This window comes from Hyla sarda, chromosome 9 (assembly GCF_029499605.1).
Source record: "Hyla sarda isolate aHylSar1 chromosome 9, aHylSar1.hap1, whole genome shotgun sequence".
NCBI classification, from domain to species: domain Eukaryota; kingdom Metazoa; phylum Chordata; class Amphibia; order Anura; family Hylidae; genus Hyla; species Hyla sarda.
This window is the reverse complement of record NC_079197.1, coordinates 9,499,538-9,525,893: the sequence shown is the minus strand read 5'-3', so window position 1 is coordinate 9,525,893 and position 26,356 is coordinate 9,499,538. Positions and strand designations below refer to the sequence as shown.

General features: G+C 44.2%; 1 protein-coding gene across 3 annotated transcripts in view; it reads right to left on the bottom strand.

The window, feature by feature from the left end:
- The window catches only part of LOC130290674 (metabotropic glutamate receptor 6-like), a 75,916-nt gene that overhangs the window by 31,563 nt on the left and 17,997 nt on the right, over positions 1-26,356 (bottom strand). For 2 of the 3 annotated variants that reach the window (XM_056538623.1, XM_056538624.1), the window contains exons 2-3: positions 25,905-25,990; positions 12,174-12,745 (exon numbers count right to left, since the gene is read on the bottom strand). In XM_056538623.1, the coding sequence (XP_056394598.1) occupies positions 12,174-12,656 (483 nt within the window). In that variant the 5' untranslated portion in view covers positions 12,657-12,745; positions 25,905-25,990. Of the gene's footprint in view, positions 1-12,173; positions 12,746-23,269; positions 23,380-23,837; positions 23,864-25,904; positions 25,991-26,356 lie in introns of those variants that run through there. The other variant, XM_056538622.1, reaches the window with a different exon arrangement.

Sequence of the window (26,356 nt, the reverse complement as noted above, 5' to 3'; positions counted from 1 at the left end):
GTAAGGTCCCTCGCGGTGCAGCCGGGTTAGTGTCACTTTCCCTTCAGACGCGGCGGTCAGCTTTGATCACCGCGTCTGAAGGGTTAATACAGGGCATCACCGCGATCGGTGATGTCCTGTATTAGCCGTGGGTCCCGGCCGTTGATGGCCGCAGGGACCGCCGCGATAGGACAGGGTTTTAATGTGTATTCGCCGTATAAGTCACACCAACTTTCCCCCCCCCCCCAGTTTTGGGGAAGAAAAAGTGCGTCTTATACGGCGAAAAATACGGTAGATATATCTTCGTTAATAGTCTGATTGCAAATTCATTACATACTGGAAATAAGGCACAGGGACTACTATAGCGTCTGTCAGCACATAGGGTTAACAATCCATACAAGGTAGAGAGGCTGACGTATACCAGTGCTGATGGCCCCTACAAGGGATTTATTATCACCATTACCCTCCCTGCTTATCCCATCTGCTTGTAAAAGGAGTCATTTCAATAATAATATTATAATATTTATAAATTGCTCTTAATATAATTTTAACATACAAATAGTTATGGCTGCTTCGAATTTAAAGGGGTTATCCAGCCTAAGGTGATTTTAGTACGTACCTGATAGATAGTAATGGACATGCTTAGGAAGGATCTGCGCTTTTCTTGGGGCTAAATGGCTATGTCATGAGATCGCCATAACACTGTGGCTAGCTTTTTGTTAACTGGTATTTCCTGTTTGAGTTTCCTTCTTTGCCTACAAATCCCAGAATTCCATTTTCCTCCCTCCCACACATCAGCCACCCCACCCATTGAAACATAAATGAGCTGAATCCATTCAAAAGACCTGTGGTTTTCAATCAGGGTGCCTACAGCTGTTGCATTAGTTGCAGATTGATCTCTCCCCCACCAAGCGATCCCTCCACCCATTGAAGCAGACAGGCTCCCTGTCATCAGCTGACTAGTGATGTCAGGTCTCGGCCGCATTGCAACCTGGGAAAAATCTGAGACAACAGTCATTGTGTATTCTGTTAAAAATAAATATTGGGGTGAACATCACAGAAGAATTGTGAGAAAACCGTCACATACAGGTACAGACACTATATTATGGACTACACTAACTTTACAGCCCCTGTAGCATAGTCAAATAAAAAAAAAATCCTGGAATACCCCTTTAAGATTCAATATTACCCCATGTACCTATGCAACCTATACAGCAAAATTAAAACACCAACTCAATAAAGATTAGGTTAAGTGTATTACTGTACTGTAATTATTTTATGTGCATAAGAGAATTGATAAATGTTTTGCATAGACTGACTAATCCATACTTCAGTAGCCTAATCCATCATGCACATGACTGTACTAGAGATCTCTTATGTAATGTAAACTGATATCTCCTGTTCTGTAATAAGGAACCAGAGACTCTATACAGCAGTGGTCTTCAACCTGCGGACCTCCAGATGTTGCAAAACTACAACTCCCAGCATGCCCGGACAGCCGTTGGCTGTCCGGGCATGCTGGGAGTTGTAGTTTTGCAACATCTGGAGGTCCGCAGGTTGAAGACCACTGCTATACAGGAACTCTATAAAGGGACTCTATACAGTAACAACCACATGGCAATGTTATATGTATGGCACTTTATATTCAGGAGAGAAGAGGAAAGGGTTACAGATATACCCATTAGAGCTCCTTTGTTAGAATTTCATTTTGATTGTGACAACAGACCCTTCTATAAGCAGAAAGGAGGCAGTAGAGGAGAAACCTAGCAAAAAAAAAAGACCTATGAAGAAAATGTTTTTTTGCACCACAATAGGCACCAAGCGGTTTTTATTTTTTTCCTCCTTGCCTTTTAAGAGCCATAACTCTTTTTATTTTTCTATTTACAGACCCATTTGAGTGCTTGTTTTTTTTTTTTTTTTTTTGCTAGACCATTTGCACTTTCTACTTTGTAATGACATCCTTAAAGGGGTACTCCGGTGAAAAACTTAAAAAAAAAAAAAATCAACTGGTGCCAGAAAGTTAAACAGATTTGTAAATTACTTCTATTAAAAAATCTTAATCCTTCCTGTACTTATTAGCTGCTGAATACTACAGTGGAAATTATTTTCCGTTTGAAACACAGAGCTCTCTGCTGACATCACGAGCACAGTGCTCTCTGCTGACATCTCTGTCCATTTTTAGGAACTGTTCAGGGTAAAAGGAAATCCCCATAGCAAACATATGCTGTTCTGGACAGTTCTTAAAATGGACAGAGATGTCAGCAGAGAGCACTGTGCTTGTGATGTCAGCAGAGAGCTCTGTGTTTCAAAAAGAAAAGAATTTCCGCTGTAGTATTCAGCAGCTAATAAGTACAGGAAGGATTAAGATTTTTTAATAGAAGTCATTTACAAATCTGTTTTACTTTCTGGCACCAGTTGATTTAAAAAAAAAAAAAAGTTTTTCACCGGAGTACCCCTTACATTTTTTCAGAAAATATGCTGCAAAACTGAAAGAAAATTATTTGTGAGGGGAAATTGGGAAAAAAAGCAAAACGCAGGAAATTGGGGAAAGAAAACAGGCAGGCTCCATGAACAGAAGATCACCAGCAGACACTGAAGGTTAGGCAAGGCCTCGGGCTGCCATGGAGATATACCAGCTCCCCACAATCGTGTTGCAGGGGGCTGACGCAAACCACTTTATCGCCAATTCTAACAGGCATTTAGATGGCACTGTCAACTGACAGTGTCAAAGATAAAAAGGAGAGCGCTCCATAGCGTAAAAACACCTTTGGGTAAGCCAGTAAAATAACTAGAGACTCTTACCAAGGGTGGTTGTGTATCCCCACACACAAGAATGGTAAGCGTGAGTAGGTCTCAATACCAGGTCTGCAGCCTTCCCAATCACGACAATTATAGTAGAGAAGAGACTTCCAAGAAATGGATGGGTTTTAACGGCGCTGACCCGGACCAGAAGTATCAGGTTAAAACAGGCAGGTTTATTCAGGTATCAAACAATGCAACGCGTTTCACCGTGCTTGCGCGGCTTCATCAGATACGCCTGATGAAGCCGCGCAAGCGCGGTGAAACACGTTGCATTGTTTGATACCTGAATAAACCTGCCTGTTTTAACCTGATACTTCTGGTCCGGGTCAGTGCCCTTAAAATCCCATCCATTTCTTGGAAGTCTCTTCTCTACTATCGTGCAAAACAAGATGTGGAGTGTCCCGGCACAGCAGGATTAAGGCTGCGGCGTCAGTAATGTAAAGCTGTGGTGGAGTGCGCGTGGAACCCCGTAAGGATGTCCATATGGGAGGTGCAAAGTCCGTATAGAGAACAATGTATGCGAAAAGAAGCAAAGAGACGGCACTCACCATGGGCAACGAAGCTTTAATGCAGCATTCCAGGTAACAAACAGGTGGAAGGAGGCGGGGAGCGTACACCAGGACAGGCTGTTTCACGCCGGAAACCAGCTTGAAGAAGCGCCATTTCCGGAGTGAAACAGCCTGTCCTGGTGTACGCTCCCCGCCTCCCTCCTCCCACCTGTTTGTTACCTGGTATGCTGCATTAAAGCTTCGTCTTCTCTACTATAACTTTAGCGCTCCATAGCGTAAAACCGCCACTCAAGGGTCCAATTTAAAGTGGTAAAAAAAACCTTACCGAAGGCGGTTGTGTGAACTCACACACAACAATGGTCTGCGTGGTCTGAGAGTATATCTGGTCTGCAGCCTCCCCGACCTGGGCAATATTCAACAGGTGAGGACTTCCAAGTGGTGGTGGGGGTATCGGCGCTGGCCAAGATCGGACACGTCCGGTGAGTAAAAGATTTTTTATTATTTATCTTTTACTCACCGGACGTGTCCGATCTTGGCCAGCGCCGATACCCCCACCGCCCCTTGGAAGTCCTCACCTGTTGTCTACTATAACTTTGACAGTGGGCATGTAAAGGGTTAATAGCCACTCGTGGAAGTATGGATGAAAAGGTAGTGCGGGGAATAAATAAAAACTGACTGGTTTTGCCCAAAGCGACGAATCACAACTCAGGTTTCATATATTAACCAGCAAATCTGGTAAAATGTAATGAGCTCTGATTTGTTGCTATGGTCAACATTTTCACTGATTCTATTTATTTATTACCCCCCCCCCCCCCCCCCCCTTAGTGTCTTTCCGAGCGGAAAAAGCCATCAAAACAGTGCAGCGCACTGGTCATGTACTGTCTCACAGTCTTCGTTTAGACATTCTTACATGTGCTCATGGATGTACGTGATGTCTTCTGCATTTCACCTTAGAGTAGAAGTTTGTTTCAGATCTGCTGTAACTGAATGTAGAAAGATGGCGCCATGCAATCCAAGGACCAGATGAGTCTACTACTCTATTCCAGCCCCTCTCCCTCTATATCTGTTAATCCTAGAATATTATACCTCCCTCATTTCTCTGCTCCATTAGCAAACAAGATGAGTGCGCTCCTTCACTGCAATGAGGTCGACAGTTTATGTGCATCCTAGCCATGCAAAATGCCTCCTCCTCTTAGAGCTTCCAATAACTTCTATAGACATATGGTAAGATATAAATAATGTTGGGTTCCCCCTAAGGCATATATATCTCTCTTCATAAAAAAAAACTAACATTTTTATTATTTGTTTTTTGCTAAAACATTAACTCATTTCTAAGACAACCAGTTGTCATTGTTGCATTAAAAATCTTTTCTCTATGTCTTCTGACATGTTATCTGTTTGCTGTAGGTCACTATGATTACAGTGACCCTCCTACCTACGATGGCCCCGACATACGATCATTTCAACATACGATGGTCTCTCAGAGGCAGCATCAACATACGATGCTTCTGTATGTCGGGGCCATCGCATAAACGGCTATCCGGCAGCGCAGACTGCTTCAGCTGCCACCGGATAGCCGTTTACGGTGCCCCGTGTGCTCCGCTGACGATCACTTACCTGTCCTCGGGGCTCCGGTGCGTCCTCTTCGGGATCCCCTGCATCGCCGGCGCTCTCCATCGTCGTCATCAGGTCGCCGCGCACGCCGTCTCGTCATCCAATAGGAGCGTCGTGCGTAGTGACGTGATGGCGGCGACGAAGAGCAACGTTCACAGGCAGCAGAGACCTTTCCGGAGCGTCGGGGACACCCCGGGGACGCAGCGACAGCGATGGAGGGCGACATCCAGGGCAGCGGTGACGGTCCGGAGCAGCGGGTCAATACCAGTGGTCTTCAACCTGAGGACCTCCAGATGTTGCAAAACTACAACTCCCAGCATGCCCGGACAGCCAACGGCTGTCCGGGAATGCTGGGAGTTGTTGTTTTGCAACATCTGGAGGTCAGCAGGTTGTAGACCACTGTCCTATACTTTACATTGCACGGATCCCTCAACATACGATGGTTTCAACAAACGATGGTTCATTTGGAACGGATTACTATCGTATGTTGAGGGATCACTGTATAATGATACCCAGTTTGTATCACTGTGGTGACCCGCGGTGATGGTGGGACCACGGGCTGTAGCAGTGTAGGTGGAGGGGCCTGATGGTATTAACCCCAGGGGCAAGGTGTTATTAACCCATAATGTTCGTGACGCCAGAGTGGTTTTTGGGTACCGGAACCACATGAACAGTATCTCTGCTATTCCAATGGCTAGGCAGTGAAAGGAGAGTCCACAACCAATTATGGTTTAACGGAGGCTTTACTGAGTTAAGACAGGTCTTATTATCTTCCCAGCTAGGCCAGAATCCCAGAGAGGTGGTCAGGAACACCGAAGGACCTCGCAGCTTGCTGGGACCAATTAGACTTGTAATAGACTTTAGAATCGTGACCTTAGGCTGGACTTGACTATAGGTAGTAGTGACAGCAGACATAGACTTGGACTTACTGGAATGACTGTAGATTGGAGGCCTTCCAGGTGCTGGACATTAGCACAGAGATCTTTGGTGTTTGCTGTTCCTCAGCAGGGAGCATAAGAGCTAAGAGAAAGAATTGTAATGGCCGCCCCCTTATATAGAGGGGGGCTGAGCCAAGGCCCATTGGTCAAGCTGCAGGTCAGGTGTTAAACTGGTGCCCTCTGGGTAACATCATGTGAAAACATAACATAACATGTGACATTTCACAGGTCCTTTAGACATTTACTGGAGTCCTCCAAAGGTCCTTTATACTGACTATACATTAAAGGGGTTCTCCACCATAAGGTGATTTTAGTATGTACCTGGCAGACAGTAATGGACATGCTTAGGAAGGATCTGCGCTTGTCTTGGGGCTAAATGGCTATGTTGTGAGATTACCATAACACTGTGGCTAGCTTTTTGTGAACTGGTATTTCCTTTTTGAGTTTTCTTCTTTGCCTACAAATCCCATAATTCCATCTTCCTCCCTCCCACACATAAGCCGCCCCACCCATTGAAACATAAATGAGCTGCATCCATTCAAAAGACCTGTGGTTTTCAATCAGGGTGCCTACAGCTGTTGCATTAGTTGCAGATTGATCTCTCTCCCACCAAGCGATCGCTCCACCCACTGAAGCGGACAGGCTCCCTGTCATCAGCTGACTAGTGATGTAATGTCTCGGCCATATTGCAACGTGGGCAAAATCTGAGACAACAGTCATTTTGTATGTAGTTAAAAATAAATATTGGAGTGAAAATCACAGAAGAATTGTGAGAAAACCATCACACACAGGTTCAGACACTATATTATGAACTACACTAACTTTACAGCCCCTGTAGCATAGTCAAAAAAAAAAAATCCTGGAATACCCCTTTAATACACTGACTACAATTCTATTACAATAAATAACAGCAGGGGCGACACTACAGGAGAGCCCCAGGTCACTGAGGGACTCAACCTGACAGGGCCTAAGTATAGTGTAGGGCCATGTCCTGTACTGGGACATCACATCACCTTTAATATTTAATATTTTTTCATGCACTCTTTGAATCCTCCTCGGGGACGTCTATAGGCAATCAATCGATTGCTCATACTGATAAATGATATGCACAGCATTGATCAGTTAAATCTGCTCTCTGCTAGCACAGGCTACCTGAGGCAGCTTGTACAAGCTTAGCCTAGTTCAGGCAACAGTAGCCAATCAGCACTCCATGATTGCTTTGCTATTTTAAATGCCACATTCACTTTTGATCAATTGATAAGCTGATGTTGGTCAATAGCAACAAGTGCTGGCTGCTGACGGGCGTGAAGCGCGCTCAGCTTGTGAGCGCACGTCTTACATTCCAGCCTGTATCCCGATGTGCCAGGTATGTCGTTTTGCGGTAAGGAGTTAAAAGTCCTTTATAGGGGTACTCCGTTGGAAAACTTTTTTTTTTATAATCAACTGGTGCCAGAAAGTTAAACAGATTTGTAAATTATTTCTCTAAAAAAATCTTAATCCTTCCAGTACTTATTAGCTGCTGAATCTCTGTCCATTTTAGGAACTGTCCAGAGCAGCATATGTTTGCTATGGGGATTTTCTCCTACTCTCCTTACAGTTCTTAAAATGGACAGAGATGTCAGCAGAGAGCACTGTGCTCGTGATGTCAGCAGAGAGCAATGTATTCCAAAAAGAAAAGAATTTCCTCTGTAGTATTCAGCAGCTAATAAGTACTGGAAGGATTAAGATTTTTTTTTTAATAGAAGTAATTTACAAATCTGTTTAACTTTCTGGCACCATTTGATTTAAAAAAATAAAATAAAATAAATAAAGTTTTCCACCGGAGTACCCCTTTAAAATACGACATGTGGTCAATACATTTTTTTGTTTTACTCTTTTTATACCATGATCTTGGGTACCCTAATTCCCCTTTTACTTGAACAGGCAGACAGGTGTGAACTTAATTTCAAATAGGGGTGAATGCTAACCTTGGGGGATGTGAATATTAGGGTGAGGGATGTAAATCTGGCATTGGGGGTGTGAAAATAAAGTTGAAAAGGTGTACTTTAGGCTTACACTCCTCTGACCCAACACCCATTTCCACAGTTCCTACCAATCTGACTATTAAGGGAAAAGCGAACATAGTCAACCAAATAGTAAAATTCCTATATCTCAGGAACAGGGATGTAGAATCAAAATATACTACCCATAGGTCCTCTTTAGGAATGTAATATTCCTGTTACAGGGGCACAGATATTCATTGAGCTTACATGAATAAGGATCAGTATTACCATGATACTATGACAGCATGTAAATGTTGTATTACCACACTTACATATACACTGGATAAAACAGACATTTTAGGTGTCACTGTCAGCTGTATTTGCTGATAAGAACTGCAGATAGCTGTTTGGGTATAAGAGTAAACTGCACCTTTTTTGAAATGGCCAGCTGCCAAACATATAAAATCCCCTTTTTATTTATTAGACAAGTGTCAAGGAGGCGGAGCTCAGTTGCTTAAAGGGGTACTCCCGTGGAAAACGTTTTTTTTTAATCAACCGGTGCCAGAAAGTTAAACAGATTTGTAAATCACTTCTATTAAAAATCTTAATCCTTCCAGTACTTTTTAGGGGCTGTATGATCCACAGGAAGTTATTTCCTTTTTTAGAATTTCCTTTCAGTCTGACCACAGTGCTCTCTGCTGACACCTCTGTCCATGTCAGGAACTGTCCAGAGCAGGAGAGGTTTGCTATGGGGATTTACTTCTACTCTGAGAAATCCAAAAAAGAAATGCATTTCCTCTGATGTCATGACCACAGTGCTCTCTGCTGACCTCTGCTGTCCATTTTAGGAACTGTCCAGAGCAGGAGAAAATCCCCATAGCAAACATATGCTGCTCTAGACAGTTCCTAAAATGGACAGCAGAGGTCAGCAGAGAGCACTGTGTTCATGACATCAGAGGAAATGCATTTCTTTTTTGGATTTCTCTTTAGTATACAGCCCCTAAAAAGTACTGGAAGGATTAAGATTTTTTAATAGAAGGGATTTACAAATCTGTTTAACTTTCTGGCACCAGTTGATTTAAAAAAAAAAAAAAAAGTTTTCCACGGGAGTACCCCTTTAAGTGACACAGCCTGGCAAGCCTCCTTGCTGACATAAAGGGCTCTTCACATCAACCAAGAAGGCGCTGGGAGGTGAGGACAGGCAAAGGGGTGTGTCACAGGGACACTTTAGCAGCTAAGCTTTGCCTCCTTGACATTTGGCTGAGAAATAAAAAGATTGTATAAGTTTGGCAGCCACTTTCAGCTCCAGAAAAGGTACAGTTCACTTTTAGGCTAGGTTCACACTATGGAACCTCCGGGCAGAAAGTTCCCGCCCAGAGATTCCGACTGCGGCCAGCGCCGATTGAATCAGTCGGCGGTAGGACCGCGCAGACACTGCAGTCTTCAATAGATTGCAATGTGTTCTGCGAGTATTTCCGCCTGAAGAATGAGCAACGCCATTCTTCAGGCAGAAATTTCCAAGCGGATTTTCCGTTCACAAATTCCGCTTCACAAAGTGTGAATTTGTGAACGGAAACCCATTCACTACACTAGACATTTTAGCAAGCAGAATTTCTGCCTGCAATTTCAAAGCCGAATTGCAGGCGGAAATTCCGTAGTGTGAACCGAGCCTTATAGTTTCTGCAGCTCTTAGCAGTAAATACAGCTGACAGATTCCTTTTAAGGAAGAATATCATATATTTTAGCCATTCTGCTCAGAAAACAGCTGTTGTGCTGTTGCTGAAAGGAAAATAAAAATCAATAGCCAAGTTGCAGAAACAACATGGAAAAAAATATAATTTTGCTTTCTTTTCCTAGAACTTATTCACAAAACAGCACAGGAAGGTTCTAAAGGCTGCGCAACCAGACCAGAATATAAATCAGACATAACAAATAACTTCATGAAGTGAAAGGTGATGTAACGGATCCTAAGAGGTCAAGGTCACAATTCAGCATTGCCTATCCACCATAACTAGCAGCATAGTATAAAATAAGCCCTGGCACCTCATCTAAGGTTGGATTCACACCATGTTTGAGCCAGTATATGCTGGGAAACAATGCAGACGTATACGGTGGTGGGCCCAATCATTTTAATGGTCTGTACATACTATTGCAGTCTACAAATAACTAGGTTTCTTCTTTTTTTGAGCTTTTAAAGGAATAATAAAAGTTATATTTTAAAGGGGTACTCCGGCGCTTAGACATCTCATCCCCTATCCAAAGGATAGGGGATAAGATGCCTGATCGCGGGGGTCCCGCCGCTGGGGACCCCCGTGATCTTGCACGCAGCACCATGTTACAATCAGTCCCTGGAGCATGTTCGCTCCGGGTCTGATTACCACCTCCGCTACCATGTGACGTCACGCTCCGCCCCTCAATGCAAGCCTATGGGAGGGGGCGTGACAGCTGTCACGCCCCCTCACATAGTCTTGCATTGAGGGGGCGGAGTGTGATGTCACATGGGGCAGAGCCGTGACATCACTATGCTCCGTCCCCATGATCACCAGTAATCAGGTGCGGCATGGAAGATCAAGGGGGTCCCCAGCGGCGGGACCCCCGCGATCAGGCATCTTATCCCTTATCTTTTGGATAGGGGATAAGATGTCTTAGCGCCGGAGTACCCCTTTAAGTCATTTTCTGCGCAAAATGAAAAGACTGCATTCCGGATGGAAATTTTTCAGCTTGAATTCTTCAAGAATTCCTCAGTATGAACAAACCCTAATACAACTTATCTTCTGTCTTCTATTCTAAGGGTCTGATTGTGGGGGTCTGAATGCTGGGACCCCCAGGGATCTCCTGTACAGGGTCCCATCAGAGCTCTCCCCATGCAGGAGGCGTGTTGGCTACAGCATGACGCCACAGCTGACCCGCCTCCTCCGTGTATCTCTATGGGAGAGGCAGAGATGCAGCGTTCGTGTTCCCTCCCATAGGCTTGCATTGAGGGGCGGAGCGTGATGTCACACGGGGGCGGAGGCGTGACGTCACATGCCGCCGGCCCCGTGGTCGCCGGTAATCAGACCCGCAGCAAACATGCTCCGGGAACTGATTAAAACCTGTGCAAAGGATAAGGGGAGCAGTTGCCCAAGGCAACCAATCAGATTGCTTCCTTATTAAAAAAAATAAATAAACTACACAGGTCTTGATAAATATGCAGCTATGCTTTTATATGCAGAGGCACCCTGGAAAAATGTATATGACTTTTAAGCATGGGAGTCAATGGACAACATATGCCACTGTATACCATATGTTAAAGCATTATTTGTAAAAACTTTTTATATAATGCAGATAATAAGATTATATGCACACCTGTAATATACATTTGTTAAAACATGTGTTGTCTTAACCCTGAAGCTATTGCCTGTGTGTCTCTGTGGGGAGACAAAATACAGGATGTGTGGACAGGACAAGCAGGGCTCTGTGCAGACTCCTGGCTTGTCAATCAACCTGCTGTGTGAGCCAGGGGGGTGTCATAGAGCCTCAGTGTACAGAGCCCTGCTTGTCCTCAGTGTACAGAGCCCTGCTTGTCCTCAGTGTACAGAGCCCTGCTTGTCCTCAGTGTACAAAGCCCTGCTTGTACTCAGTGTACAGAGCCCTGCTTGTCCTCAGTGTACAGAGCCCTGCTTGTCCTCAGTGTACAGAGCCCCGCTTATCCTCAGTGTACAGAGCCCTGCTTGTCCTCAGTGTACAGGGCCCTGCTTGTCCTCAGTGTACAGAGCCCCGCTTGTCCTCAGTGTACAGAGACCCGCTTGTCCTCAGTGTACAGAGACCCGCTTGTCCTCAGTGTACAGAGCCCTGCTTGTCCTCAGTGTACAGGGCCCTGCTTGTCCTCGGTGTACAGGGCCCTGCTTGTCCTCGGTGTACAGGGCCCTGCTTGTCCTCAATGTACAGAGCCCTGCTTGTCCTCAGTATACAAAGCCCTGCTTGTCCTCAGTGTACAGAGCCCCGCTTGTCCTCAGTGTACAGAGCCCTGCTTGTCCTCAGTGTACAGGGCCCTGCTTGTCCTCAATGTACAGAGCCCTGCTTGTCCTCAGTATACAAAGCCCTGCTTGTCCCCAGTGTACAGAACCCATTTTTAATTTTTTTTTACCCAATATATATCACAAATATAAATATAATTATATTATCTATATTATATTTAAAAAGATTTTGCAAATGACAGTGCCCATTTAAAGTCTTCCATCAGTGGTAAGAATCCGGCAATTATTTTGGGATATATTTGACAGAAGACTTTAACATGTGAGGAGAACCTTATTTCCCCTCAAGGCTGCTGAAGGACATATATTAAAACAGAATGATAAAGAATTTCTTACGGCAAACAGTCTCAGCACATTGGCCACCATGATGGAGACTGAACTGGCAGAGGCTCCGATAACTCCAACAACTTTCTCTGGACGGCTGAGGATGGCAGGTTCTCCATTGGAACACCGAATGTCAGAGGTGTCCTTTTGGATCAGAGCTTGAACAAATGTAAGTGACTGTTCCAGAGCATAGGTGTCCCGAGAGCATGTGTCTAAAATACGCGCCCCTAGTGTCAGATTAGGAAGGAGTTCGGGATCCCCATTAATTTGATCCAGCGCATATAGCATAGCTTCCATTCGATGAATCCCAGCTTCCTTCTTTATTTCTCCACAAGGGACTCCAGCAGGTCCTTTTGCATGGACCGGAAACAGGCCTCCTAAAGTGATGTCCCCATCTATCTTAATCGAATGAGGCTGAGTATTCTGCTGGGCCTCAACTCCCCTATGCAATAGGATGAAAAAGAAAAGTGCTCTGGGCGAAGGTGGCGGTCCCATATCTTTCTGAGATCCCCTCCAAGGAGGACTGAAAATCCTGTTGTCTCTGTCATTCAGGCAATATCCAATAACGTATGTTTGGGAGCTGTCTGTGTAGAACAAGAAGAGAAGGCATTAAAAAAAGGTCCATGCATTAACAGAACAAGGGGTTTGAGGGCTGAATGATAAACTGGGCTCAATAGGGAGACATGACGAAGACTGATCGGGGCTATCAAGTGTAGGGGTCATGTGAAGGCTGGACAAACAGATGGGAAAATGAAAAGAAAAAGAGGAAAAATAGGAAAATTTATGAATCTGAACCTTCACAGGGTACAGAAAGAGGGGGTAGAGAGAGCCGTACAGTCAGTTTACAGTCCTGCCAGTGACAGTGTGCCCGAGGCCATCTCCGCATCTATTCTTTAAATCCTATTTATAACTAAGAGAACACACACGGAACCCACAGACTGCGCAGCTTTCTGCACAGAGCTCTCCTGCTCATCTGAAATCTAGTAACAGAAATGTATGTCTCCTAAAAAAAAAATACAGGATGCGAGAAAGGGCATATATAGCCCCTGATGAGTCCACCAATGTGACACAGGACATATATAGCCCCTGATGAGTCCACCAATGTGACACAGGACATATATAGCCCCTGATGAGTTCACCAATGTGACACAGGACATATATAGCCCCTGATGAGTCCACCAATGTGACACAGGACATATATAGCCCCTGATGAGTCCACCAATGTGACACAGGACATATATAGCCCCTGATGAGTCCACCAATGTGACACAGGACATATATAGCCCCTGATGAGTCCACCAATGTGACACAGGACATATATAGCCCCTGATGAGTCCACCAATGTGACACAGGACATATATAGCCCCTGATGAGTCCACCAATGTGACACAGGACATATATAGCCCCTGATGTGTCCACCAATGTGACACAGGACATATATAGCCTCTGATAGGTATACCAATGTTATAGAGGACGTATACCGCCCCGTAAATATTTACAATGACATTGCAGCGTAGTAATGCAGATCGCTGACGTCCAATACGCACAACAGCATGACATGCAGGGCTTGAATTTGTCACTTAACTCTTAAATCATACAGCTTTCTTTTAAAATGAATGGGTTTTGTAGCCACAGATATATCTAAGATAAATGTATTGGATGTGGTCTGCTCAATGAGGTGTGACGAATGTGTACAGCAGTGGTCTTCAACCTGCGGACCTCCAGATGTTGCAAAACTACAACTCCCAGCATGCCCGGAGTTGTAGTTTTGCAACAGCTGGAGGTTCACATGTTGAAGACCACTGGTGTAGAGGATGCCCACTGACTTATTCACTAGAGCAGTGTTTCCTAATCAGGGTGCCTCCAGCTGATGCACAACTACGACTCCCAGCCAAAGGCTGTCCGGGCATGCTGGGAGTTGTAGTATTGCAACAGCTGGAGGTCCACAGGTTGAAGATCACTGGTGTAGAGGATGCCCACTGACTTATTCACTAGAGCAGTGTTTCCTAATCAGGGTGCCTCCAGCTGATGCACAACTACGACTCCCAACCAACGGCTGTCCGGGCATGCTGGGAGTTGTAGTTTTGCAACAGCTGGAGGTCCACAGGTTGAAGATCACTGGTGTAGAGGATGCCCACTGACTTATTCACTAGAGCAGTGTTTCCTAACCAGTGTGCCTCCAGCTGGTGCACAACTACGACTCCCAGCCAAAGGCTGGCTGGGCATGCTGGGAGTTGTAGTTTTGCAACAGCTGGAGGCACACTTGTTGGGAAACACTGCACTAGAGTGATCACACATGAGCTGATACCCCTACTCCATAAGAGGGGAGCTGGGTACCCTTATGTTTTGGATTGTGGGGTTTCAATAGTCATGGCCGCCTTTATGGCAGTGATAGTCAACATAGAGCATTATGGAGACATCAGATGACTATTTGAGGGCCACACATTACATTCAGGGCCCAGGTTGACATACATACATGATCATGCTCTTTCATAGTTAGGTTATACTCACAAGGCAGAATGTCAGTGCAGAATTCCGCGTAAATATTCCGCACGGACATTCCACAGCAGCAGAGTCCCATTGTTTTCATTGGGATTCTGCTGCACTGTGCACACAACAGAATTTCGGCAGCGGAAAAAACCCTGATTCCAGAGTCCGCAGAGAGAATAGACATGTCCGCATGGAAATGCATTGCCATCTATGAAACTACGCATTGTTACTATTACTTAAATTACTTCTATTAAAAAATCTTAATCCTTTCAGTACTTATGAGCTTCTGAAGTTAAGGCTGTTCTTTGCTGTCTAAGTGCTCTCTGATGACACGTGTCTCGGGAACCGCCAAGTTTAGAAGAGGTTTGCTATGGGGATTTGCTTCTAAACTGGGCGGTTCCCGAGACACGTGTCATCAGAGAGCACTTAGACAGAAAAAAACAACTCAACTTCATCAGCTCATAAGTACTGAAAGGATTAAGATTTTTTAATAGAAGTAATTTACAAATCTGTTTAACTTTCTGGAGCCAGTTGATTTATAAAAAAAGTTTTTTTCCTGGATAACCCCTTTAACTTGTTTAAGACTTTAAGAAGCAATCTTTAGGTACTTCATCATTCCACAAAAAAGGCATCGATGAGATATAGCTACATAAAACTAAAGTTGTAATTAGTAACAATAGTATCTAACTTGTACCCGCCTATTCCAAGAATTTACAACTCTCACAGAGTCCCGTCGGCCTGTGGATGAGGAGTCACTCCCAAAACGGAAATAAAGAAGGGAAATGAAGAAATAAAAACCAGCTAAATGCTTTGGAAAAATAGTGTGAAGAATTATCCGTGTTAACATCACAGACTATAAAATGTAACTAATGAACATTTCACCATGTACATTAAGCGGCCACACATAAGTGAATTACTGCCCTGCAGTCAAAATTAGTATAAAGGATGCTAAACCAGATACAGTGGATTAAACGAGCATGTGTTCGGGAATGTAAGAAGAATTATGGCTGGATAGGACACAGATGATCTTAAAACACAGAGTACTCTAATAAACTATGCACAATCTGTGACTCTGGTTGTTCTGGGAATGGATAATCAAGAACGTTAATAAGCCGAGCTCAGAGGTATTAAGGTGGTAGAGCAGTGTTTCCCAACCAGTGTGCCTCCAGCTGTTGTAAAGCTGCAACCCCCAGCATGCCCGGAAAATTATTATACAAGATGGAGGGTGGTGCAAAGGTAAAAGGTCATCAAATACATAACAGAATGATTGCACTGGAATATGCTTGGAAAGGACCATTGCAGAGACTGGGGGGGGGGGGGGGGGGGGGGGGGATAATGTATGTTGTATAATCCCACTCCCCCCCCCCCCCCCCAGTCTCTGCAATGGTCCTTTCCAAGCATATTCCAGTGCAATCATTCTGTTATGTATTTGATGACCTTTTACCTTTGCACCACCCTCCATCTTGTATAATAATTATCCTGTCTATTTAAACCCCACATGCCTCATGTTGTGTATGTACTACAGTCAATCTGAAGAAGGGGTAGTTTCACCCCGAAACGCGTCATTGTTTTATTGCTGTACATCAAATAAAGTTGCTGCACTTTGCCACTTTATGACCTGAGTGTGACTACTTCCTCTGGGATCCTGAGCGCCTTCTGCTAAGGTCATCTTTTCCTATCCGTATCCAGTTTATCTACAGGACGCCATCTGGTTGTACCTGGGACCTTTGGGCTGCACAGATCCATTTTATCTCTAAAAAACTCCTACGGGGTGATATGCATATTTCATATATGCTCAAGGTGAGCGGCTAATTTATAGAGCCTGCAAGAACCCCCTCCCCCAAGGGACAAACCCCCCCCCCCCCCGTATCCAGGGTAACGCACAAGGCGCCATCCTCTGGTCTCTTTCTTTCTCTACTTTTCCACAGACAGCCAAAGGCTCCCTGGTAGGCAAACACTATGCTAGAGGGGCTATCAGATCCATAACCCATGAAGAACAGAACACTCTTGCACATGCAATGGACGTCAGATCCAGCCGCATCTTGTTTACTGTCAGCAACAGGAGAGCCACTCAAAATTACTGTACAATGCAAGGGTGACATAATGATGCACGATACAATCATTATTACTAAATATGGCTGCTAAATGTTACCACCAATTGGCTTCAAGATAGAAATGCTTTTGTTGCCGCCATATATTTTTTTGAAAAATGTGCAACTTTTTGCCTTTTTTTATACCACCTATGCAAATAAAATAAACAAACAAACAAAAAATTAGCCAAAAAATGCTGCGGCCAAAAGTGAGCTGGGATTCAATAAGTAAATCTGAAACGCCAGAGCCACGTGGCATTTTTAGCCCCCCCCCCCCCCCACACACACACACACACACACAAATAACATAATGAAAGAATCATATAACTTGTAATAAAAAATTAAATAAATAAAAAAGGGTATAAAATGCTGAAGAAAAAAACACCAACACGGATGAATGCATTTATTTAAAAAAATGGCATAAAAGGGCGAAATGTTTGCAAAAGTGCAAAAGTTTTCTTGTCGCGTTTTTTTTCTTCTTTGCAGGTCAATGAAAACACCAGACAAAAGTTGTATGTAATCCCAGGCTTACTCTACTTTCTGGAAAGTGGGTGTGACTTGGTGGGAGGGGTGTGGCCTCCCACAGCCCTGTGGATTTAACATAATTTCTGTTGTAAAGTGGCATAAATCTACCTGACACAGATACAAAGTAAAACGAGATTATACAGTCAGAGGTTATTTTGGCATACAGGCCCTCAATCTATAACACTCACACCCCCTGACTGTATAACCACACCCCTTACCTGATAGTCACTCCCATTAATAAATTAAGTTCACGCCCATTTGACGGATACCTTGCATTGTCAGACAAAATATAAACCTTCATTTCTCACAACCGGAAGGGTGTATCAAGAAGGTGTAAAAAGGTATGTGATCTGGGCCCCCTAAGCTATTTAAAGGGGTGTTTTTTTATTTGACTATAGGTCTGTAAAGTTAGTGCAGTTCATAATATAGTGTCTGTCCCTGTGTTTCATGGTGTTCTCGCAATTCATCTGTGATTTTTGCCCCAATGTTTATTTTTAACAGCATACAAAATGACTGTTGTCTTAGGTTTTCCCAGGTTGCAGTGTGGCCCGAGACATTACATCACTAGTCAGGTGATGAAAGGGAGCCTGTCTTTGCTTTAATGGGTGGATCGACCACTGGGTGGGAGCAAGATCATTCTGAGAGAATTGTAGTTTTGCAACACCCTGGAGGCACCCTGGTCAGAAAACACTGGTCTATTGCATGGAAAGGATCACTGGTGTGTTTTAATGGGCGGGGTGGCTGATGTGTGGGAGGGAGAAAAGTGACCTTACACTTACAAACAAGGAATCATGGGACTTGTAGTTTGAGGGAACAAACTCCAACAGGAAATAGCCAGTTCACAAAAAGATAGCCTCAGCATTACGGTAATCTCACAACATAGCCATATAGCCCCAAGACAAACATGGATGCTTCCTTCGAATGTCCATTACTGTCTGATAGGTACGTACTAAAATCACCTTATGGTGGAGAACCCCTTTAATGACCCCAGGTCCTCTTTCAACTGGCATATGGAACACTGGTATTATTAAAGGGGTTATCCAGGAAAAAACTTTTTTTTACATATCAACTGGCTCCAGAAAGTTAAACAGATTTGTAAATTACTTCTATTAAAAAATCTTAATCCTTTCAGTACTTATGAGCTTCTGAAGTTAAGGTTGTCACGATGACACGTGTCTCGGGAAACGCCCAGTATAGAAGCAAATCCCAATAGCAAACCTCTTCTAAACTGGGCGTTTCCCTAGACACGTTTCATCAGAGATCACTTAGACAGAAAAGAACAACCTTAACTTCAGAAGCTCATAAGTACTGAAAGGATTAAGATTTTTTAATAGAAGTAATTTACAAATCTGTTTAACTTTCTGGAGCCAGTTGATATATAAAATAGAGTTTTTTTCCTGGATAACCCCTTTAAATTCCCCCATTCAAACTATCAACCCTTTGCGTACATTAAGAGGAGTTTGGTTATTAGGTCTATAGCAGACAATTCCCTGATAAATCCATTTTTCCACCTGTATATAGGAGTATGTATCTTCCTCATAGTCAGGATATTGTATACACTCTTATTCTTTTATATCTGCTTCTAGGAAAGGCTTTGCATTAAACAATATGACTGCTACTATAGATCCCGTAGGGAGAAATCTAGTACAGTGTTTCCCAACCAAAGTGCCCCTAGTTGTTAAAAAACTACAACTCCCACCCTGCTGGTAGTTGCAGTTTCACAACAGCTGGAGGCACCCTGGTTTGGAGACACTGTGGAAATGTTCTCCACTGTCTGCACTCCAGTTACTGAGCACTGATAAAATAAGTATTCCTCAGTCTGGGCATTCTTGATCTAGAACAGTGGTCTCCAACCTGCGGACCTCCAGATGTCGCAAAACTACAACTCCCAGCATGCCCGGACAGCCGTTGGCTGTCCGGGCATGCTGGGAGTTGTAGTTTTGCCACATCTGGAGGTCCGCAAGTTGGAGACCACTAATCTAGAACATAACACACCTGGCATTGTGAATATGATGGCCCAATGTGACGCCAATGATAAATCTCTATGCAGCATATGGGAAAGACGTATTCAGAAATAATTTCAACGAATACAAAAACAAGACTGCACAACCACAAGCAATTCCATGAGAATTTTGTGCAACAACCTTAGACTGAGTTCACAATACAAAATTTCCAAGTGGAATTCCGCTTTGAAATTCCGCTCGATAATTCCGCTGCAGCAGAGTCCCATTGCTGTCAATGTGATTCCACTACACAGTGAACACAATTAAACGGGTTATCCAGGAAACAACTTTTATATATATATCAACTGGCTCCAGAACGTTAAACAGATTTGTAAATTACTTCTATTAAAAAATCTTAATCCTTTCAGTACTTATGAGCTGCTGAAGTTGAGTTGTTCTTTTCTGTCTAAGTGCTCTCTGATGACACGTGTCTCAGGAACCACCCAGTTTAGAAGCAAATCCCCATAGCAAACCTCTTCTAAACTGGGTGGTTCCTGAGACACGTGTTATCAGAGAGCACTTAGACAGAAAAGAACAACTCAACTTCAGAAGCTCATAAGTACTGAAAGGATTAAGATTTTTTAATAGAAGTAATTTACAAATCTGTTTAATTTTCTGGAGCCAGTTGATATATAAAGAAAGTTTTTTCCTGGATAACCCCTTTAAATTTACTCCCCCCAAAATTATCTCAGTCTATGGCAGTGTCTGTGTGGTCCTAGCACCGAATAATTTAGTTGGCGCCGGCCGTCCTCGGAATCTCCAGAAATATTCCGTAGTCTGAACGTAGCCTAAGAGAGACAAGAGTGTAGTAAAGTCACCCACAATTTGCATGCCACAGAGGCCAAAAATTTTAAGGGAACCTGTCACAATAAAAATGCAGCCAGATCTGCAGAGGAGATTGATATAAATAGTTTTGTGGGAAATTATTCAGAATAAATGTAATCTCTGCTGATTCCGGCCTTAGAAGCCCAGTGAGGGGTCTTATTCCTGCATTGTCGGCCATCTTTTGTATGCATGCTTATATAGGAGAGGCTGTCAATCATTGACTTACACCACCCACTGGACTCCAAACCATAGGAAGAGGAGAGATTTCAATCGATTGGTTACAAGTTGTACCGCAAATAGTTCTGCTTGCTTACAGATTTTTCATGGTTACAAGTTTAAAGGCTTTTTTGTCATCTTATGAAGTGATGCCATATTGCTATGATGTCATCAATTTATGATCATGAGATTCCAACCAATGGGACCTTTACCAATCTGTGGTGGCCCAGTACGGGAGTTGTTACCCCGTACCCTTGCTGTCCTGTCAGGCAGCCTCCCTGCAGTGTCCCCTGGGCCCCCCCTGCATCTGTTCTACTGTAATTGTATATTATCCCCTATGTTATGTATATAAGAATGTTGTATCTTTAAAGGGGTTCTCCGGTGCTCAGACATCTTATCCCCTATCCAAAGGATAGGGGATAAGATGCCTGGTCGCGGGAGTCCCGCCACTGGGGACTCCCGTGATCATGCACGCGGCACCCCGTTTGTAATCAGTCCCCGGAGTGTGTTCGCTCCGGGTCTGATTACTGTCGATCACAGGGCCGGCGGCATGTGACGTCACGCCTCCGCCCCCGTGTGAACTCACGCTCCGCCCCTCAATGCAAGTCTATGGGAGGGGGCGTGGCAGCTATCACGCCCCCTCGCCTAGGCTTGCATTGAGGGGCGGAGCGTGGCGTCACACGGGGGCGGAGGCGTGACGTCACACGCTGTAGGCCCTGTGGTCGCCGGTAATCAGACCCGGAGCGAACACGCTCCGGGGACTGATTACAAACGGGGTGCCGCGTGCAAGATCATGGGGGTCCCCAGCGGTGGGACTCCCGCGATCAGGCATCTTATCCCCTATCCTTTGGATAGGGGATAAGATGTCTAAGCACCGGAGAACCCCTTTAAGAAAGGTTAACATGTGATCACCAGTTGTCATGTGATTGTTACCCAGGAGGGATCAGTGACCAGGTGACTTAAGGGTGACCAATGGGACCCCACCAGAGTCTCCCCTATAAAAGCCCTGGGAGGAGTCTCTTCTCTCTCTTAGTTCCTGAGTCTTTGCTGAGGTGCAGTCGATCCTAAGAGTCTGGAGTCATCGGAGCCTCAAGTCAAGTCTACAGCCACAAGATACAAGTAACTACAGTCACCGCTTAGTCTGTCTCCAGTCAAGTCAAGTCAGTCCCTGTCATCTATTGTCAAGTCAATGTTGCCTGCACTAAATTGTCCAAAACCACTGCAAGTCCCAGCAAGCCCTTAAAGGGGTATTCTGGGCAAAAACATCTTATCCCCTATCGAAAGGATAGGGGATAAGATGTCTGATCGCGGGGGGCCGCCGCTGGGACCCCCTGCAATCTCCCTGCAGCAGCCCGCGTAGCTGCTTCTGAAGTTTCAGAAACCTCCGGGCTTCTGAGACGGGGACGTGATGTCACGTCACGCCCCCTCCATTCATGTCTATGGGAGGGGGTGTTGCGGCCGTTACGCCCCGTCCCATAGAAATGAATAAAGGGAGCGTGGCGTGACGTCCCCGTCTTGGAAGCCCGGAGGTTTCTGAAACTTCAGATGCAGCTATGCATAGAATGCGGGCTGCTGCAAGGAGATCGCGGGGGGTCCCAGTGGCGGGCCCCCCGAGATCAGACATCTTATCCCCTATCCCTTCGATAGGGGATAAGATGTTTTTGCCCAGAATACCCCTTTAAGGTCTCTGAAGTCACCGGTCACCTCCGTGGGCCCGGCTACACTGTATAGACTTTACCATCTGTCACTCAGTAAAGCTACCGTTGTCCATAACTAGGCGTTGGAGTCATTATTGCTCCCATGCCTAGCCTAGATCCAGCGGTATACCTTCTGGTGGTATTGAGGATAAACCGTCCCTGGCGTCACGAATACAAGAGGTTAATGCCATCCGCTCCAAGGGTAATTCCATCTGCCCTGCATCACACCCCATACCACAAATCTTAAAGAAGAGGAGGATGCAGTACTGTTATAGCATTGCATAGTCATTGTATTTTCCCTATATCAATCACCCAGCTATGTGATTGAATATTAGTGTTCACTGTAAAGGGAAACGCAGTAAAGGGGACCTTAAGCTCAGTGGGTGTCCCAGAGGTTGGACCACCATCGATAATAAAGTGATGGCATAGCCAAGTGATTTGCCACCACTTTACAAGATGTGAAAACACTTTCGAGCTACAACCATAGGGATGGGTATTATAGTTTCTATATAAAGCTATATTATAGGTTCTATAATATATATATATATATATATATATATATATATATATATATATATCTTATAGTTTCTATATTATAGTTTCTATATATAGTTTCTATATAAAGTTGTATAATGAAAAGTAATAAATGAGTCATATATATGCTTTACAGTTTTCAATATCTCTGCTTGCAGTTATTTAATATCTCTGTCCTGGTCATGTGATGGACATACAGATATATGCATGTTACATTACAGTTCTCAGTTTTTTGTTTGTACAGGTCAAGCACATATGTGATTACCAATTGGCCTAGACAGATTATTCCGAAAACTTACAAAAAAAAAAAAAACTTTGGAGAATTCAAATAAAAAATGTATTAGACAACTGTTTAGTTTTCAGCATTAAACAATTAAGCTTTAATGACTAAAACTATTATAAAGGCCCTTAAAAAATATATAAAAATATATAAAATTGCCATTTTTACATAGACTGAATAGAACATAACATATCATATACATAACAAAATTTTAAATTGATGAGAAAGATATATACCAGTGGTCTTCAACCTGCGGACCTCCAGATGTTGCAAAACTACAACTCCCAGCATGCCCGGACAGCCAACGGCTGTCCGGGCATGCTGGGAGTTGTAGTTTTGCAACATCTGGAGGTCCGCAGGTGGAAGACCACTGATATATACAGTACATTAGCTAAAATGCAAAAAATAAATAAATAAATAAATCACAGACGACATGTATGTTACTTACAGGAGAAGGTGGAAAGTTTAGGGAAAGGTGATGAGTTGTGATTTATCAGTCTGGGAACTGGAGAATGATATAAACTAATAGAAGTATCTCTTCTTCCTGTCCATTAACTCCTGTGTAAAAAATAAAAAAAAAATAGATCCCTTCCTTGCAAGGGTTAATGTAACCCTTTCCTTTCTGCAGCAGTTGAAATGTTTATGGTTTGAATCTAGTTCAATGAAGCTTTACTATAAGTGTCGCTATTAGACGTTGCCTCTCTTTGCCTGTCTCATTGATTTCTGTCTCTCTGACTGTCTCACTGATTTCTGTCTCTCTGACTGTCTCATTGATTTCTGTCTCTCTGACCGTCTCATTGCTGTCTCCCTCTTTCCCTGCCTCCTTATCTCTTTGCCTGTCTCATCCCTGAGTTCTGTATCCCTCTCACAGTGTCTCTCATTCATCCAAGTGGCGCTGGCACCGCTGGGCTGTGGATGTGAGTGCACACTCTCCCCCCCCCCCCCCCCCCTCTTCCCTCTGAGGTCACTTTACGATTTGAGTGCCACTAAATCCTTTAAAAGCTGCACAGATTTACCATGGGCAAAAGCTGCTGTTCTTCCATTATATTCCAGCCTGGAGCACCGACACTGATGGCAGCATAAGGGTGAGGGAGGGGGCACAGTAAAATGCACAAAAAGAGCGATTGATGGTAAAACACAGGTAGAAACGCCCCCCAGGTATCAGCTTTATTTACATTGTTGGGAATGGGTGATTTAAACAAAAATGCTGTATATTGAACAGTCACACTGGCTTCATGGAAGTGATATAGTGAGATAGAGTAAGGTATATGGACAAGAGAGGGATCCAGGGCGTACCTACCATAGTGGCAGACCATGCAGCTGCTATGGGGCCCTTGGACAGATGGGGCCCCGTCCTGTTGGTCCCATTTCTTTTTCTATTGATAAGAAACGGTGCAGAACTCCTCTCTGCAGGGAACTGCATTGTCAGCAAATAAAAGAGGTTATCCAGGAAAAGAAGAACAGAGCTAATTTCTTCCACAAACAGCATCACACTTGTCCTCAGGTTGTGTGAGTTATTACAACTAGGCTCAATTTACTTCAATAGAACTGAGCTGCAAAACCACATCCGACCTGATGACAAGAGTGATGCTGTTTTAGGAAGAAATTATTTGTGGTTAACCCCTGTAATGAAGGGGGGTATTGACCAATTGGTCATGGAAAACGAAGGAAAATAAACAGCAGACCTTTCGGTTCTGGGGGACAAAATCAGATAGGAGGCCCATTTTGATGTTTTCTATGGGGCCCTCTTTCTTCCATGTAAGCCATTGAAAGGGAGCCCTGGGAAAAGTCAGATACAATAAATGAAAAGGGAAGGGGGTCTAAGTCAAGTGAACATAAAGCAGGGAGTGATGCACGAAGAGACTGAGGCCGGCAACTGCCGTATAGAAAACTTATTTCCCCAATAAGTGCTCTTGCAACAGCGGCAGGACTAAACTTGCGGTACCACCGTTTTGCTATCTTCCCGTGCTACAACCCCTTGAGAGTGGAAGTACAACTCATGTCACGACAGTAGAAGAAAAAAACAGAGGGAGCACTCACGATTTGGGAGAAATAGCAGGTGGTGTCTTTATTCTTGGATGGTGCGGTGCATTCACTTCACGCAGCGGGACGCCAGGAGCCCGCGGATGCTCTTGCAACAGCAGCAGGACTAAACTTGCGGTACCACCATTTTGCTATCTTCCTGTGCTACAACCCCTTGAGAGTGGAAGTACAACTCATGTCACGACAGTAGAAGAAGAAACCGAGGGAGCACTCAGGATTTGGGAGAAATAGCAGGTGGTGTCTTTATTCTTGGACAGTGCGGTGCATACACTTCACGCAGCGGGACGCCAGGAGCCCACAGGCTCCTTGGCGTCCCGCTGCGTGAAGTGTATGCACCGCACCGTCCAAGAATAAAGACACCACCTGCTATTTCTCCCATATCGTGAGCGCTCCCTCTGTTTGTTTCTTCTTCTACTGTCGTGACATAAAGCAGGGACTACTAGGACAACGTAGGTACAGGGATTAGAATAGGACACTGGGACAGGTGAAGTCTAGGGATTAATATGAAAACACTAGGACAGGTTATAGTGCACTAGAAAGAAGGGAAAAGAATAAAGAATGACTCAAACAGGTGAGGTATAGGAGATATGAAAATGCTGGGTCCTGTAAAAAGAAACATGGGAGGGCTTCTAGGAGAGTGAAGTATAGAAATCAGAATGGGGAAGGGATTGGGACAGGTGAAGTATAAAAAATAAAAAGAGGGATACACTGGGATAGTTTGGGGTACAGTGAGCAGAAACACTTAAACAGATACAGAGAAGAGAATGGGGGGCACTAGGTCAGATGAGGAGTGTTATGACATAAAACCTTGAGGGAATGGAAGCGGTGAAGATGTCTAATACAGGTGAGCGGAGGTGAGGAATAGTGACAGGGATAGGAATCCTAAAGAAAAATAAGATACATAAAGTACAGAGTAATGTAGACATAATGAGCACTAGGATTATTTGGGTGAATAACAGGGAAGAGAACAAAAGCAATGAAGATAGTGGGCTCCTAAATAAAGCAAGAGTGATACCCACCATAATAAAATAGTGAAATACCTTATTCCTTAAGAATGATGGACGCTTGGTCTGATTTGTCACATTTAGCACACACGGCTGTCCCCCACTCCTGTGCCTCGAGAGGTCTGAAATAAGGAAAAGTGAATTCATAAGAAACATTCATGAGGTGTCTTGACAAAGGGGACGGACTGACTTTTCAGAGGATCTTATAGGAGGCACTGAGGCAGTAATAACAGCCAGGACGATGGGCCAGAATTAATAGGCTGTAAGCAGCCCCCCGGCCCTGGCCTAGCAAACTCTTGCTCTGAGTAGCTTCTTATTGTGTAGAATAAATGAGCCTGCAAAGTATAAGAAGCTACATAATTACTTAGAAAGCAAACCCCAGGGCAGGGTCTGTATGGGAACAGTAGAGAGTAACATAAAACAGGTTGGGTACATGGTTATTACATGTACTGGAAATAGATGTAAAGGGACACCGCAGTAAAGACGAA